The 12,557-nt window shown below is 41.7% G+C and overlaps 1 protein-coding gene across 1 annotated transcript; it reads left to right on the top strand.

Moving 5' to 3' along the window:
• Nucleotides 1-6,648: 6,648 nt before the first annotated feature.
• LOC135220924 (calcipressin-2-like) lies at nt 6,649-12,086 on the top strand (the record flags this gene model as incomplete). The annotated part of the gene is given in 1 exon segment (XM_064258573.1): nt 6,649-12,086. A coding segment is annotated over 1 exon segment (140 nt), but the record flags the coding sequence as incomplete, so codon positions are not given.
• Between the last annotated feature and the right edge of the window lie 471 nt (nt 12,087-12,557).

The following is a 12,557-nucleotide window of genomic DNA, read 5'->3' as shown; positions in this document are numbered from 1 at the left end:
ATGTGAGTGGAGGAGAGATGCCAACTGAAACTTGTCTGCCAGGGAGAAGATGGCTACCATCACATGATTAGATGACGTGACTTGGAGCCTCCTCTGTTTATACAATGTACTACCACTGCGCTGTCCAGAACTAGCTTTATGTGGGAAGTACTTTGGTGGGCGCAACCTTTTAGAGTCAAGAACACTGCCATTTGCCTCCAGTACGTTATATGGAACTGACTGAACTGAGGTGACCAAGTTCCTTGAACCTTTTGGACCTGGGAATACCCTCCCCAACCGCTTAAGGACGCGTCTGTGTGGATGGTAATCCCTGGTGGAGGGAACTGAAGGGGTACTGACACTGACAAATTCTTGACTTTCGCCCACACGGCTGAAGTCGATTCTTTAGAATCAGAGGGACTGAGGATAGTTTGTCCCTGGACCTGACATTTGCTCTGTGAGCGCCAGATTCTGGTTAGGTCTTTCAGTTTGGCTTTCATTAAGACGTTTGTCACTGATGCAAACTGGAGAGAACCCAGGATCCTCTCCTGAGCTCTCCTTGACGCCAGTTTGTGACTTAGAAATTGCTTGACTGACTTCGCTATTTCTTTCCTTTTGGTTGATGGAATCGACAGAGTATGTGAGGATAGATTCCATTGAATGCCCAGCCACTGAAAGTGCTTGACTCTGGAGTGAGTCTTGACTTGGTCCTGTTTATCTTGAAGCCTAGATATTCCAGGAACTGAATCACTTTCAGTGTGGCTTTGTTGCATTCCTCGACTGTTGGCGCCCAGATCAACCAATCGTCGAGATACGCTACTACCATAATCCCTTGTGATCTGAGTTGTTGCACTACCACTTCGCTAGTTTCGTGAACACCCTGGGTGCCACGTGAGTCCGAAGGGAACTACTTGAAGGAGAATGTCTGGTCTCCTATCTTGAAACCAGATATGGACGGAAGTGTCTTGCAATAGGGATATGATAGTAGGCGTCTGTAAGATCGATAGAGGTGGTGACGGCCCCACGGGGAAGTAAGGTCCGCACCTGTGAGATCGTGAGCATCTTGAACTTGTCGCAGCGGATGGCTAAGTTTAAGCGGGACAAGTCTAAAATTACCCTTCTTTTTTGTGAGCCTTTCTTTGGCACGCTGAACAAGCGACCTTGAAATTTTAATCTCTTGACTCTCACTATAGCTCCTTTCTGAAGGAGGGTCCTCTGCGTACTCTGTCAATTCCTTGGAAGGAAGTTGACGGAAAGGTCTGGATGGAGGAGGGTTCGTCAACCAGCTCCAACCCAGGCCTTTTGACACTATGCTCTGAGCCCATTCGCTGAAGTTCCACCGGTGGCGAAAAGTGGAACAGCCTCCCTCTACCTGAAGTTCTTCATTGGTTCTGGTAACCACCTCGGCCTCCTCTGAAGTGCTTTCCCCTGTTAAAGGGGCCTCCCGATCCCCTCCCACGAAAGGAACGCTTACCTCTGCCTCCCTTACCCGAGCGGTCATACTTCTGTGAAGCTTGACTCTCGAAGGCTTGATTGTAAGCTGGAGAGATGGCGTAAGAGGTGGAGGGCTGAGGTTGAGGGATATCACATAAATTGGCTGTGATTGAGCCTTAGAGGTGGAAGGTTGGGCTGTTTGCACTAAGGGCACCGCTGGAACTTGCTGAGGAAAGGCGTGACTGCTTCTTCTGGTAAGGATGGAAGCGCCTAGGTTTCCCATTTCCCCCGACCCTTACCTTAGGTGTTTAGGTCTTGTCTCCTCTTAGCCGTAAGGCCCCACCGGTCCTTAAGGCTCTGGTTCAGCCTCGTAGCCTCTGACTGGACTTCCTTCACCATAGCTTCTGGGAAGAGATCTGCTCCCCAGATGTTAGACGAGAGTAAACCTATTCGGCTCATGTCGAATGGTTGCCTCTTGTAGGACATGCTTCGACAATTCGTTCTAGCAGTGGCAAACTCAAACATATCCGACTGTACCATTTGAGTCAGGGCTTGGTCATGAGCTTAAAAAAGCGGTTCGAGCCATAAGCTATGGTTGCTACCTCGGACATAGCCATAGAGTAATTGATCTGGCTAATCGCGATTTCGCGTCGAATTCAGCCTGAATAAGGCTATCTGAGAGCCTGGTAGCTTTTCACCAAAACTGCTCCATAGCACAGTCCGGTTGAGTTTGCCAGCTGAGAAGTGTTTGGCAAGTCCTCCCAATTCTCCGGCTGAGGGGAGCAACGGAGATGTGGGATCTGCTTCCTTCAATTGAGGCATGGGGTCCCCCTTCTGGGCCGCTGGATGGTAGACCTCGCGATCTTTGTCAGGAACGGGAGTGGGGTACTCTCATCCATTGTGAAAATGGTAAAGGGACTCTTTGAAAGGTTGTATCCTGGTATTAGAACAATCCATGTCCTCTAAACATCTAAGCCATTCTCTCTGAGCCTGGTCTCGTGAATAGAGGACTGTCTCCTTGGTACCCTACCATCCCGAACCATGGCTGAAGCTGTAAGCCTTGCGTAGCCTATGAACGGAGGCTGGAGGTCTACCGGGAAGAACTCGAAGTCCTCTATCCTTCGAGTTCCGAATTCCGGTATGGAAAATGAGGACCGTCTTGGCAAGGGGGCGTATGACGCTACTCTCCATGGATTGTTCATCGAGAACGGAGGTAGCGAGTCATACGGAGGAAGCTGAGTTCCACTCGTATTGGAAAGTGAAGGAGAGGCTAGAGGGACTTCTCTCAGTCCGGCTATAATGGAGTCCTGGGAAGTAATCCTATCGACAGACGAGAGATCATTTGTTCCATGCTACTCTTTAGGGACCCAACCAGGTCGCCCACCTGTTGCAACAGGCCAGAATTGGAGTCCAAGGCCGGAGCTGCTGCGGAGGTGGAGGGGTGGCTCTGAATCGGAACCAAGGGTAGCGGAACCGGTGACACTGCCGGGTACGAGATCTCTCTCTGGAGGATTTACTCCTCGAGGGACTTAGAGCCGGAGCTAGAAGCTTTAGACCTGTCTGCTCCGGGATTCCCAGCCGGAGACTTACGTGAGGAGGATGACGCCGAAGTCGACTTCTTAGACGACGACGACGTCTTAGTCAAGGATTCATCGCTTGACCCTTGACCTTAGGTCTAACCGAAGCTTCAGGAGGAGTATATAATCACACCTGTAAAGCCTTGGAAGGATGGAGAGGTTGCAGGAGTAGAAGAAACAGTTACACCCAAGGGTGACCCTTGGGTGTCCACCTTTACCTACCTCGACCAACAGGTCGTCTACACCTACCATAGGTTCCACATTAATATCTAAAGTCGTGACGTCCGTGGAGATATCCTGGTCTTGGTCAGTTAATGAGGCAGCCAGCTGTTGTTGGATGAAGGCGATAGTAGGGGCCAGCCAATCTACTGGGCGACGTATCCTGTCGCCTTGCCTCCGGGGAAGATTAACAGCGCCAACCGCTTCTCCAAAATGTAGGGCATACCCTTGGCGGCGTTCTTCCCAAAAACCGCCGACCCAGGCCCGCAGGGTTGCCAGTGCGGTATCCTTCACTGCTGGCGCTGGAAGAGAGGGCGTAGATTAGATTAAGAATCACTTTAAAACTAAAAACCTAAAAAAAGTATAACTTAAACCGTAGATGCCTTAAGTTAAAGTGAATGATGAAAAACTAAGCACTAAAAACAGAAGCGGAGCAGATACGGAGATGGATACTCACCCCTTCCAAAAGCTGGCTCACCAGATCGTAACATAAGGTACACGTCTCATGGTACCAGACCTGGATGTCCCCGTGCAGAGTCGCGCATGGAGCATGGGGAACCGGCAAACTTCGTGTCCACATGGGTCCTGAAGTGTGGCGGCGCATCCGGATGCTCACAGTTGGTGGCCTGTAAGTGGGAAGACACATGAGTATCTTAAAGAATAACACTTACAGGCTAAAGGACAGAAGAACTCCGTTGCATGCCGGAGCTCGGAAAAAATTTGGGCATAACCCCCCCCTGCATCGCCTGAATAGGCTATATCCCGGAGATATCCGGTAAGACATGTAAGGGGGGAAGGGTAAAGGTTTAAGGTACTTAAGATAACTTATAGTTAATCTAATAACACTTAAACCTAAACTCAAATGAACCGGACCAAGTCCAGGCGTAGCGGAGTGTAGTAACTCAGCAATGTGGTAAGGTTAGCAGGGACCACTGTATGTTCCGGTCCACTCGATTGGGTGGACTAACATCTTCCCGCTGGATGCCAGGACTCCGCAGGAAAGGAGTTCTAGTAAGGCCGGGAAGAGCGAGGAGACATACAGGCTCGAGCGAACCGGAGCGACAAGGAAGCAACGGATGGGGGGAAAGGCCAGTACCCCCCACCACATCACCACCGGGCCGGACCGATGAGCCGGAGAGGTCGCGTCCAGTCTGGGTCTGTCCCGCTTCCCTGGCCCCTCCGCCTGGGGGGGAGAGAGGGAAGCATGCTCGGGTATGTGGAGCGAGCGTGGGCAGACCGACCCACCCTCCCCCGACTCTATGGAAAGAGCGGGAGGAGGGGGGGAAGGGGAACTGGGCAGGCGTTCTGGCTGCCTCGTTGATCGCGTAGCGACCACGAGACGGTAAGACTAAAACAAGACCACTAAGCCTAGGACCAACCAACTGATCAGAGAGATGCTATCGGGAAGCAACTGAACTGAAAAGCGGTAGCAAGGAGACCCACTGGGCCAAAACCGGCTGATCAGAGAGATGCTATAGGGAAGCAACCGAACTGATGAGCGGTAGCATAGGCTCGATGAGCCAGGACCTAGGCTAAGCCAGACGCCTAACTAACCTAACCAAAACAAATACATGGTATAATAAAATAAAGAAAGAAAACAATATAGTAGGAGAAAAATCCAGGAGTGTACGACTAACCCGAAGGAAAGTCTACCACTCAAAGCTAGTCAGAGGCCGATACTAAGAGCCGGGACTAGGGTCTGGAAAGAAGAAGCCTACATAAGGTAAAAGACATGCATGCATGACAAACCTGAGTAGACAGTACCCTAAGTAAAACGGATAACAATATAGAGCGTACAAGGATAAAGGGGAAGGGGATGTTTCTAGGTATGGGAGACCGAGAACGAACCCACCACGCGGCAGAACCATGCTGCCATGCTTCCGACCCCGAGTTCGTATTTACCTACCTAAAAAACGGCAAATACTGACTGAGGGCCGGAAAAAAACCAAACTAACCATAAACACTGAGTATTTAACTTAGCTGCTGCAATAGCTGCACGCTCCATTATAGATAAATCCAACGAAAGGGCACAAAAAAACACAGAGAGAAAAAGTATCACGTGTGACTCGTGTGCGCTAACTGAAAAGGATGGCCCACTAGAGGCGCAGCAGTCGGCAGCATGGGATGGAGTAGTAGTAGTACGAGCTGCTCACTCTGTGGGTCGGCTCTCCTCATGGAGGGTTTTTGTTGTGGGAGATTTCTATTGGTATTTGGCTCGTGTAGTGGTCTACTCGCCTAGTTTCATACCGACACCCTCTTGGAGGGTGAGCGAGTCAGTTATACTGACCTTTTTCTTTATTTTATTTATTCTCTGGTATGTGTTAGTACATTTACCCTAGAAATAATAGATTAAAGGATATTTCGCGCAGCGACACGAGCTGAGCCCAGAAAAGGGTAAGGAAGCAATTTTAAAAGAAGTAAATGCCTGCATCATGAAGGCATACAAACATACACACTAAAAATTAATAACAGCATCTCCGTGAACCTCTCATTGTTACTAAGGGAAGGTTTCAACTTGGAAGTGTAGAGACTCCTACTATTGCCAGCTCCATTGGGGCCACTTGACTAGAGAGAATGGAAAATGACTCTAAGCTTAGAGGGTAATCACTATTTTTTGCGTGATCCTGTATGGCACTGAATGGTAGTTTTGCTAAATGGTTTTGCTAAAAGACTGTTTGTCCTAACTGATTTTCCTATGTGTTCAAACTATTGTACATGTGCTTGGTGCTTTGTTTTTCCCACATAAATTGCATTACAGCAATTACACTCGTATTTATAAACAGCATGAGACTGTAATTCTGGGGGTACGATGTCTTTCTGTGTTTTTGTTATAGACCTGATGATGGAGACAGTTACTCTGAAACCGGTAGTCATAACAAAATAAAGGATGTTTTATGTACAAGTACTGGTTTTACTCTTTCTATATATATGGTGTTTGCTATTATTTATGATTTCACACATGTATATTATACTTGGAACCAGTTTATCAGGGATAATGAGAGCCAGCTGTACATGCATACAGTTCATAGGAACCAGAATAATTTATGAAAAAAATATGGTATGAATGGAGTGATTCCACAGTGTACTGCTAACAAAGGTGAAAAGTACACTTGAGTGTAATCAAATATATTCAAGATAAAGTCTCTTGGAATTGTTGTACATATCTTATACTAATAATAATTAAGGTTCCAAGAGCATAATAGGCTGATTAAGGAAAAACTCACTTATTGTTGGTACATTGTAGTTATTGCCATATGCAAAATAATATTCTTAAATCCCAAATTACTCTAAAATGTCTTGTCATCCTGTCAGCAGTTGCATGTTGTTTAGAGGAAAGATTTGAGTTACCCTTAGCAACTAGTTTTGTTAAAAGAATTCTGACTCTTCCCCTAGGGTTGTACCTTACTTTTAATAAGTGAACTTGCCTTTTATCATTTCACAGGGGAAAGTCATGAACTTCATCCACCTATGGAGGACAAGCCAGGGATAATTGTTCATGTTTGTGAGGAAGTAGAAGAACCCGAAAACGGGCCCAGACCTCGAATCATTCAGACTCGTCGACCTCAGTCCTCGTCTTAGTGCCATTTTCGTGCAATAGCATTTTGACAAGTGAGGTTTTGAAAAAGTTTGAGCTTTATTATAATTCAAAGAGGATTTTGCAGTTAGTTTGATTTTCTTGTCTATACAACTGACAAACCACTTATTTTTACAGTACTTGCATGTCTTGGAGACATTTAGGTACCATAGAGATACACTAAGAAATCGTAATTGTAGGAGAAAGTTATTTTCAATTTTGAAGATACTTATGAGTTCCAGATTTTATTATATTTGCTCATTTCATGTTTATGTTAAATATGGACTTTTTTATGACATATTTTGTATTCAGTATTCTTACATATAGTTTATTACTAATATATACAGTTTCTTTGTTCTATACAGTACCAAAGGTTATAGAATATTGTTCCATATATTCAATATGAGTGCATTACATATATTAACCCTTATTTCTTTATTATGCAACTATTTTATATCAGTTACTTGTATTTTATTCATAAAGTCATATAACAAGGCATTCATATCTATTATTGCAAATTGGTGCACTACTAATTCATGTTTGCTTGGCATATATTTCTAATACTGTACCTAAGGTAGATTAATTATTCCTTTGTTGGCTATATTTAATTATGTAAGACCTTAACATTTTGGGGGGCAATGATCTGAAATTTGGTTTAAAAAATGCATGATCAGGAGGAGTAAAGTTGCTCTTCCAGTAATACTCTTCATCTGTGTATCATTCATCTTCCATTTACAAGATGATAAATTCAGATACTGATCAGTTCATAAGATTTTTTTTACGTTAGATATTGCTTTAAGCGCAATCTCCCAATTCTGTGATTTGTATGGTATACTCATTTTGTGACATTGTAGATGATTGACAAATGGTATTCTGATAGAAACATTCTATGTGCTTGATGGGAATTAGTCTCAAGAGATGAAGTGATTCTGACTTCTTCACTTTGTCATGAGGATAATAGTACTTATAGAAACAGGCAATCTGTGACTGTGTATATGAGCTTGGACCTCTTAATGGTTATGTAAAATTCTGCCATAATCCATTTGATTGCATATATCTGCCTAATTGCAAAATAAGGAGGGCTTATGCTAGTTTAGTGTATTTTTATGCAGAAAGTGCTTTATCATGAAAATCATCTTTTCTGTAGTGAAGGAATTTATATGTTTATTGAGCTTGAAAGAAATGTGTATGAGCGAGGATGACATTTGTTACAAAGTACATGATGATTTGTACCCCTTTCTATCTGAAGGATTTAATCTTGGCCTTGAACTTGGATCTCAAGTAGGAGCACTCTATGTGATACACCTTTGTAAAATAGAATGATAGTTCTATTTAGAATGACACTATAAACAGATAAAAAATATTAAATTTGATATGAATTTTCATATAGCACTTGCATTCACACATCTTTTAGTGTGAATAAGACTTTACTGTAGCTACTATGAAACTGCCTTCCTGAATGATAAGTGATATACAGTGAACTTTTTGTGATTTCCATTTATTTTTTGTCTTTTGCCTTTCTTATCTTTGTGTCATTTCAGATGTTTCGGCATCTGTCAACTTCATGCAAATATTTTTGTGTATAAATGAATAAGAATGTGACAGATCTCAGATTGGTATACCAAGTAGGTATTTCATAATTGCTGAAAGCATAATCGTATTGCAGTTGGCAAGAGTATGTAGTTGATCTTGGTTGACTGTGATTTTGAGTGCTGTTATAAGAAAAAATCCATTACTGCAATATACAGTAATACCTTAATCTTATGTAAGGTTAGGTTACAGACCCCCTTGTGCAAGTTGAATTTTCACGTAAGTTTGGCACTGTCTCTAAAAATGCTAATAAATACTTATTTTTCAAGTTAGAACACTAAATATGAAACTAATCATGCTTCCCAAGTATTAAACTAACTTTTAAATGAAATTAAAATTACTAAAAATTCATTTAAAAGTTATTTTAATACATTACCCTTAAAAAAAGAAATATATAGTTGGTAAAGATATAGGAGTGTGTGAAGTTTACTTGTATGTACTATTTCTCTCCTCTTTCCCCCTTCCGACCGATCTATTTTTAGAAATCTTCTCGACCCCCATTAATGACATATTTGACAGCTCTGGCTTTGAGCTTCTCTTCAAAGATGAAGGAAAGATATTTTCATATGCATTTTGTAATAACAGTTATATTATTATTATTTTTTTATCACTGTCATCCTATTTGACTGGGTGGTTTTTATAGCATGGGGTTCCAGGTTGCAGCCTGCCTCTTTAGGAATCCATCACTCTTCTTACTATGTGCAGTTTCCAGGAGCCCATTCTTCTGCATGAGTCCTGGGACTACTTCAGCATCTAATTTTTCCTGGTTCCTTTTCAGGGATCTTGGGATCATGCCTATTGTCCCTGTGATTATAGGTACAATTTCCACTGGCATATCCCATTTCCTTTTTATTTCTGTTTTCAAGTCTTGATGCTTATACATTTTTTCTCTTTCTTTTTCGTCTATTCTGGTATCCAATGGTATTGCGACATCAATGAGTGATACTTTCTTCTTCGTTTTGTCGATCAGAGTCACGTCTGGTCTATTCGCACGTAGCACCCTATTTGTTCTGATACCATAGTCCCAGAAGATCCTTGCCTGATCGTTTTCTATTACTCCCTCAGATTGGTGCTCGTACCACTTTTTACTGCAAGGTAGCTGGTGTTTCTTACACAGGGTCAAGTGGAGGGCTGTTGCTACTGAATCATGCCTCTGTTTGTACTAGTTCTGTGCAAGTGCCAGACATTCACTTGCTGTTTGGTTTATGGTCTCGTTTTTTCACATTGGACTCCCTGCATATGAATGAGATGTTATTTCCATCTATCATTTTTTTTAATATATGTGGTTCTTAGGGCCTGATCTTTTGCTGCTGTTAGCATTCCTTCTGTTTCCTTCTTTAGTTCTCCCCTCTGTAACCATTGCCAAGTTCATCACTGACCAGTTTTTTATAGTCTCATGTGCTGTCTGTGCATTGGTTTGTTGGGCCATTATTCTGTTTGTCTGTCATTCTCCTGTCTCCTTATATTTCTGGGTCTTTGTCTGCTTTTATCAATCCTTCCCTTGTACTCCTGAGCTACTCATTTTCTCTGGATTTCAGATATTGCCCCAGTGCTCTGCTCTTTATGTTGACGCAGTCCTCTATGCTTAGTAGTCGTCTCCCTCCTTCCTTTTGTGTTATGTATAGTCTCCGTATTTGCTCTTGGGTTTAGTGCTTTGTGTATTGTCATGTGTTTCTTAGTTTTCTGGTCAATGCTGCAGAGTTCAGCCATCATCCTCTCCACTACTCCTGCACTGTATCTGATTACTGGCACTGCCCATTTGTTTATGGATTTCATCATGCATATTTCTGGCATTGAGTTCTGACTTGAGTATCGCCTTAAGTCTCTGCATATATTCTTTCCTGATCGTGTCCTTCATCTCTTGGTGTTTTATATCCCCTCCTTCGATTATGCCCAGGTATTTGATGTGTTTGATGTTGCTCCCATCTGGTAGTTTTATCCCTTCAGTCCTTGTCACTTTGCCTTTTTGTATGTTGACTAAGGCACATTTTTCTATTCCAAACTCCATCCTGATGTCCCCGGATACAATCCTTACAGTCTGGATTAGGGTATCTATTTCCTTGATGCTCTTACCATACAAATTGATGTCGTCCATGAACATCAGATGGTTAATTCTGTTGCCTCCCTTCATGAGCTGGTATCTAGCATCCATCTTCTTCAGTACTACTTTTGTCATTGGGAATCATGGCTACTACGAAGAGTAGTGGGGACAATTGAGTCTCCCTGGAAGATCCCTCTCCTAATGTTAACCTCTGCTAGTCTTATTCCAGAGCTTGTAATTATTGTATTCCAGTTGCACATTGTATGTTTTAGGAAGTTGATGGTGTTTTCCTCTCCCCATATATTTTCAGGCATTCTATTTGCCGTGTGTGTAGTATCGTCAACGGCTTTCTTGTAGTCAATCCATGCCATGCTTAGGTTGGTTTTCCTTCTCTTACTGATCTTTATTACCATTTTTTCTATCAGGAGCTGGTCTTTTGTACCCCTACACTTTCTTCTTCAGCCTGTTGGTGGGGATAGTTTTTGTATCCTTTAGGTAGTTGTATAGCCTTTTACTGATGGTGCCTGTTAATAACTTCCACATTATTGGTAGGCAGGTGATAGGCCTGTAGTTACTTGCTATATTTCCCTTGGTCTTGTCTTTCTGTACTAAGGATGTTCTCCCTGTGGTCATCTGTTTGGGCGCACTGTGATTTGCGAGACAGTGCTGGAGTTGTTCTGCTATTCGTGGATGTAGGGCATTAAGTTTTTGAAACAGTATCCATGGACTTCATTGGGACCTGGGACCTTCCAGTTTGGAATTTTCTTTAGTTGGTGTCTGATTATTATTATTATTATTATTATATTATTATTATTATTATTATTATTATTATTATTACTATTATTATTCTTACTTAAAAGTGAAATGGAAAGGTTATTTTATTAATTTAAATTACAATCGCGTATGAATTTTGTATTTACAGTTACATTAGTATTATTATTATTTGAAAATATTAATTGACATAAATGTACCATAAAAATTCTCTCAACGTGCATATGATAATTAGGTTCCAATGAAAAGTTCGCACTACTGTGAATTTGTGCAGCTTGAGTCGTGTAAGATTGAGGTATTACTGTAATACTGGATTCAACCTTGTGGCCAACTGTGGAACTAAGTAGCTGTGCATGATTGTTAAACACCATGTAAGTACAGTTCAGGAAGTTCATCTGTTTTACATGCTAATTAAAGAATTATGATAGTGTTTAATTTGACTAACATTTTAAAATGTACTGGAGGAATATTTTACAAACAAGGAATTTGAATAAGATTGTGGATAAACTGTGAGACTACAGTGCATAGCTGCACAGCTTTTCATGCCTCTTAACTCATGTAATGTGTAGAAACCCTAAAAATGTAGATAACTTATCATTTATTCATGAAAATGATAAATGATAGCAAAAGTGGTATAGAAGTGTTTGTATATGTAGCTCTGTGGTGTAAACTGGTCTAACAATCATGCGCTGTTATACCAAGTGTATATTAGTTTTAAGTTTTAAAAGACCTGGATGTCATAAATTTGTCCAGTGTTGAATTATACAGAATATTATTTATTTATGAGTTGTATATTTGTCAGGTGGTATATGTTATGCAATTATAATTTATTGTTTTGGGTTGTAATCAGGTTAAGTGATTTGTAAATGTATACTGTAATATAATAAAGTATTTTCTGTGATTTATGTTTTTTAAAAAGTATGAAAGGAATGGATATTAGAGGTAGGATTTCTTAATTAGCATTTTCTTAATTTATTCCTTCTGAAAGAGAGAATTCTCTCTCTCTCTCTCTCTCTCTCTCTCTCTCTCTCTCTCTCTCTCTCTCTCTCTCTCTCACAGAGTGGAAAATCATGCTTAACCAGCCGTTTGATTTCTGTAAAATGTATGTTACATTTAATAAAGTGGAGCAGTAGATACACAATCTGGATTTCCAGAAGGCATTTAACAGTGTGCCACATAGAAGATTAACAACAAAATGAAGAAGTCTAGATTTTACAGATGTAGTAGAAGACTGGCTGGGTAATAGAAAACAGAAAGTCATGAATGTTATATTTACTCATTATCAAAAAGTCACAAGCAGTATGCCACAGGGTTCAGTGTTTGATCCTTTTCACTATACTGTAATATAACTTAGACTTACAGCTAACCAGCA

Source organism: Macrobrachium nipponense, chromosome 2 (assembly GCF_015104395.2).
Source record: "Macrobrachium nipponense isolate FS-2020 chromosome 2, ASM1510439v2, whole genome shotgun sequence".
In the NCBI taxonomy this organism is placed as follows: domain Eukaryota; kingdom Metazoa; phylum Arthropoda; class Malacostraca; order Decapoda; family Palaemonidae; genus Macrobrachium; species Macrobrachium nipponense.
Note: the sequence above shows the minus strand (reverse complement) of the source record. Positions and strands in the feature narration are given on the sequence as shown.